Here is a 4,708-nt window from a genome sequence, read left to right as displayed (position 1 = left end):
GACTAGCTATTTACAGCAAGTCGATGAAATTCTAAAAAAGCTAAAGGGAATGTTGCTTTCTCTGGGGTGCTTTGCCATTATCATGAAGGCATATGGTAGTAGGGTAAAAGATCAGATGATAAGGCTCCATACTATTGCATCTACAACATTGCAGCAATAGAAAATTTGAGGGCTAGCTCTTCTTCTTAGGAAAAACTAATCCACAACTGTAAAGCTAATGAAACTTGACAGCACAGAATCTATAAATTTAAGCATCACAGTTACTATCATTCAGACACCAACATAGATTGGCCAAAAACAAATGACAATAGTGATGATCAAATGCATATACTCATGAATCTTCACCTCTCCTATTCACCTTTGTTGCCTTAGTTATAGTAACAAATTCCAACAGTAAGTTCTCTACAGTAACCCCAATTGCATTACAGCAGCCGTGAGATAAAGATTAAAGACCATCCCAGCACCAATCATTTCACAATGAGAAGTCTTGATCATCAGATCAAAATTGACCCTAGCATTGTTCCTGTACTAGTAAACCTTAAACCATCGCAATGTGTATGATAATAACTAGTAAAAGTTACCTACAAGCAGGCTGGTGAGCAGTGAATCGAACTTTACATAAAAACTGTTCTAGTCTCATAATATAATTGAGGGCCGGGGTAACTTGCGGAAGGTCTTTTATCATCTCAAAACTCAACAGGATATATATTTGCTCCACTGTCAAATCACTAGTACTTCGTAATCACACCAAACCAATTGAGGCCACATTATGACCGTTCTTATTGATCGAAAATGTAGATTACAAGAGTATATATAATTATGTTGAAAATAAAAATAAAAATGTGCATTCTAAAATATGATAAATATTTCAAAATTTATATACAAATTCAATACCATATTTCGTCCAAAAAAAATAAATTCAATACCATATGAACATTCGTACTTACGTTTTATGCATAGTTCATCGACTCTAATGCATAAATCTCCAAATAACAAAAAGAATTAGATCAACACATGTCACTTGGTTGTTGGACCACGTATGGAGAGATCAATCTCAGAAAAAAAAAATATTCTCAGAAAAAAATTGAGAAGTTAGAAACTGAGGTGGAGCAGCAGAAAGGATCTGGAAAAAAGCAGAGAAAGCCCATATTTTCCGATATGGGTATATATACTTGTTCACTTCTTCTTCCTCCTCCAACAGTCAACTCCCATTTCCCTAATCACATCCGCCACGCCTTTTCTTCATCCTCCATACGCTGTCGTTTCACCTCCCACCCCAAACCCAAACCCATCTTCTCCTTCCCGCCAACTTCCGCCAACTTTTCGAGACTTCAATGCTCGGCCTCATTGCCCATGTCTGCCCAGCAAGACTCTGCTTCAACCTCACCATCCCAGGTTTCAATTTTTGATCTTGAGAGCTCATATTTTACTTGCAATGTGAAACAGTGAAATCAGTTGGTAAATTTTGGTCCTGGTTTTGGGTTAAAGATTTCAACTTTGATATGATTATTGATAAAGATTGGATTTTTTGAATGGAGATGAAATATTGTGTGGCTTAGATTAGCTTTGGTGTGTTTGATATTGATAGAGAATTTGATAGGACTCATGTGTGAGTGACATTGGGAATTTGTGATGAACCAATGGTGTGTCAGGTGGAAGGTAGCTTGTTGAAATCAAGGGCATTCTGGGTCAGTGAATCAATCATTGCCTGGAATGTGGATACTGGAGATGATTCGTGCTACTTGTTCGCTAGTAAAACTGCGGCGTTGTCATTGACTGGTGATGGAGTTTCGGGTATAGTGTTACTATCTCTTGCCTCCGAGTTATGTTTATGTTTAAATGTGAAAGTTAGAGTTAATGTGGGTTGTGTAATGACAGGTGAGGATGTAAAAGTTGAGCTGAGAGAAGATAGACATGGGCTACCGCAAAATGTAGGGAGCATTTTGAACCTTTTTGTTATTTGTTTCGGACCTACCGCTGATTGATATTGTTGAGCTCTTGAGAAGTTTTGAAGCACTGCTTAGAACTGATCAATGTATCGACATGAATGCTGTCAGGTGAAAGAAAAGTTTCCTCATATCAAAGACTACAGAGCGTTTAATGTTCCCTCTGATCTGGATGTCAAATCTCTTCTCAAAGCCCAGTTGGCAGTTGCTACTTTCAGTTGTAAGAATGTTGCTGCTCTTGGATTATGATCCATGCAGTTAGATTAAGCAGGTCATGTGTTTTGAATAGTCGATGAATATGTGGTTTGTCTGTTTTCGTGTTGTACAGGTGATGGAAGGTGCAGCGATGCTACTGGTCTGCAGTTACCGGGCATCCTAGACGAATTATTCTCATATGAAGGTCCCCTTGGTGCAGTGTTTTCAAAAGAAGCTGTGTCACTTTACCTTTGGGCTCCTACTTCTCAGGTATCTTATACAATCTACTAACCATGCTCTTTGATTTCTAATTGTCTAATCAGACACATGTCTTCAAAGCAGGCAGTATCTGTTTTGATCTATAAGGAGCCACTGGGTGGAAATCCCTTAGAAATTGTGCAGCTTGAGGAAGTTAATGGCGTTTGGAGTACTAGAGGACCAAAAAGTTGGGAAGGATGCTACTATGTGTATGAAGTGTCTGTATACCACCCTAGCACCTTACAAATTGAAAAATGCTATGCAAATGATCCATATGCTAGAGGGTATGCCGGCTGTCTCATTTAACCAACAGTTACCAAAAATACCTAAGGTGTTTCCATATTCTAAGTTATGCTGCACTACCATCTGCTAGTATTCTAAGTCCATGTCAATATAATGTATTAGTATATATCGACACTTCCCATGATTAACTTCTTCTTTTTTTCTTTTCTCTTTTCTCTTTGTTTTTTTTTTTTTGGTAGTAGGCTCTCATCAGATGGCAGGCGGACATTGTTCATCAACCTTGATTCTGACTCTATAAAACCAGATGGATGGGATAAATTGGTAGATGAGAAACCTGATATACTTTCTTCTTCAGACATAAGTATTTACGAGTTGCACATAAGAGATTTCAGGTAATTACTAGTATCAGTATTGAGAGTGTTCAGTAGAAGTTATCTACATTTCTTGTTTTAAAATAAAGCGATAAAGCAGTATACATAATTATATATCACACAATATAGGATTTTCACATAGTATGAAGCTACTAATTAAAGTTTTTGGGTTAGGGAGAAGCCTCACATGATTTATGCTCATCCCTTCAAAACATAACCTGTTCTGTACTTCTATCTCTTTCTCATCCTCTTCCGCCGATGCCTTTGCTGCAACATTAAGTCCTGAGATCTGTAATATGCCACTTTTTCCCAATTTGCTAAAGGGAGCTCTTAGTGATATATTTTATCATTAAACTTTGACAAGCAATATGTGCTTGTTTTTCTTATAAATGATTAATTTTTTCTTATTGCACCGAGTACAGTGCCAATGACCAGACAGTGCTTCCTGAATTTCGCGGTGGATATCTGGCTTTCACTTCACAGGTAAAATACCAATAGACAGCCCCATATAAGTGTTACCAAAGTATTCTACTTCTAAAAAGTGGAGTTCATATACAGACAAACTTTTCATGAGTAGTAATCTAATACAAAACCTTTTCATACCAGAACTTACAATTCTTAGTTTCCTTTTCTATATCTTGTAAAGCATATATATCACTGCTGAATACATTGTGGAAAACTTCTGTCACATGCGGCTCTATACATTGTTGATAAAACGAAAGAAAAATGTTATGAGAGTAAAGTAAATTAAAAATTTAACTGTATCCATGTATGTTTTGCAGGACTCCGCTGGTGTATCTCATTTGAAGAAATTATCAAAGGCTGGTATGACTCATGTCCATCTACTTCCAGCCTTCCAGTTTTCAGGTGTTGATGATGAAAAGGAGAACTGGAAAAGCATAGGTAAGAGAATTTCTAAGCTCAGATTTCATTATTGTCTCTCGCTCATCCCTACTATCGCTTGAAAAGAACGGAAAAAAAAAAAAAGAAGAAGAAGAAAAAGGACCCAAAGTTATTTTCTTTATAGGTTTGTGACATGTTTGAAGCCTTGATACAATTACATGAGTACAATTGTTCATCAATACTCATGAAAATTTATTTTGTTTGAGTTTAATGTCTTGGTGATAATGTGTGCTACAGTATGCTGTTATGTATCATGTGTGTGTGTGTGTGTGTGTGTGTGTGTGTGTGTGCTGATTTAAAACAGTATAGCATGGACTGGTCGTGTGTGTATAAACATTTCTGCAATATAAAATGATTGGGCTCAAAGCGGCTGAGTTGTTGGTTGCTTCATGTGTGTATGACATATGGCCAGATTCCAAGATTCTTGAAAAATTTCCTTCAGATTCATCAGAGCAACAAGCTCTAATTACAGCTATCCAAAATGATGATGGTTATAACTGGGGGTATGCTCCTGCTGATTTGTTCTTACATTATCATTCTAAGATACTTTGTGTTGGCTTAAGTTTTAATTTGTTTCATTTTTCTATTTTGTGTTTAAAGGTACAACCCTGTTCTCTGGGGGGTCCCTAAGGGAAGCTATGCAAGTAATGCAAATGGTTCATACCGTGCACGTGAGTTTAGAAAGATGGTTCAGGTGTGGTATTGTATTATCACTTCAGTAATTGGGGCCAAGTATCTTGCATTTTATTCCTTTGAGAGCTACTTATATAAAATCATGATCTCTCTCTCTCT

The 4,708-nt window shown here is 37.0% G+C and overlaps 1 protein-coding gene across 1 annotated transcript in view; it reads left to right on the top strand.

The window, feature by feature from the left end:
- The first annotated feature begins 1,112 nt into the window (after positions 1-1,112).
- LOC101304038 (pullulanase 1, chloroplastic-like) overlaps positions 1,113-4,708 on the top strand; it is a 10,217-nt gene continuing 6,621 nt past the window's right edge. The window contains exons 1-11 of the mRNA XM_004307285.1: positions 1,113-1,395; positions 1,653-1,794; positions 1,879-1,931; positions 2,058-2,166; positions 2,275-2,411; positions 2,484-2,683; positions 2,885-3,034; positions 3,436-3,496; positions 3,796-3,916; positions 4,329-4,419; positions 4,517-4,610. Of these exons, the coding sequence (XP_004307333.1) occupies positions 1,159-1,395; positions 1,653-1,794; positions 1,879-1,931; positions 2,058-2,166; positions 2,275-2,411; positions 2,484-2,683; positions 2,885-3,034; positions 3,436-3,496; positions 3,796-3,916; positions 4,329-4,419; positions 4,517-4,610 (1,395 nt within the window). The 5' untranslated portion in view covers positions 1,113-1,158. The remainder of the gene's footprint in view (positions 1,396-1,652; positions 1,795-1,878; positions 1,932-2,057; positions 2,167-2,274; positions 2,412-2,483; positions 2,684-2,884; positions 3,035-3,435; positions 3,497-3,795; positions 3,917-4,328; positions 4,420-4,516; positions 4,611-4,708) is intronic.

The sequence above is a fragment of the Fragaria vesca genome, linkage group LG7 (genome assembly GCF_000184155.1).
Source record: "Fragaria vesca subsp. vesca linkage group LG7, FraVesHawaii_1.0, whole genome shotgun sequence".
NCBI lineage: Eukaryota > Viridiplantae > Streptophyta > Magnoliopsida > Rosales > Rosaceae > Fragaria > Fragaria vesca.
The sequence above is the reverse complement of the archived record's forward strand: the minus strand, read 5'-3'. Positions and strand labels throughout refer to the sequence as shown.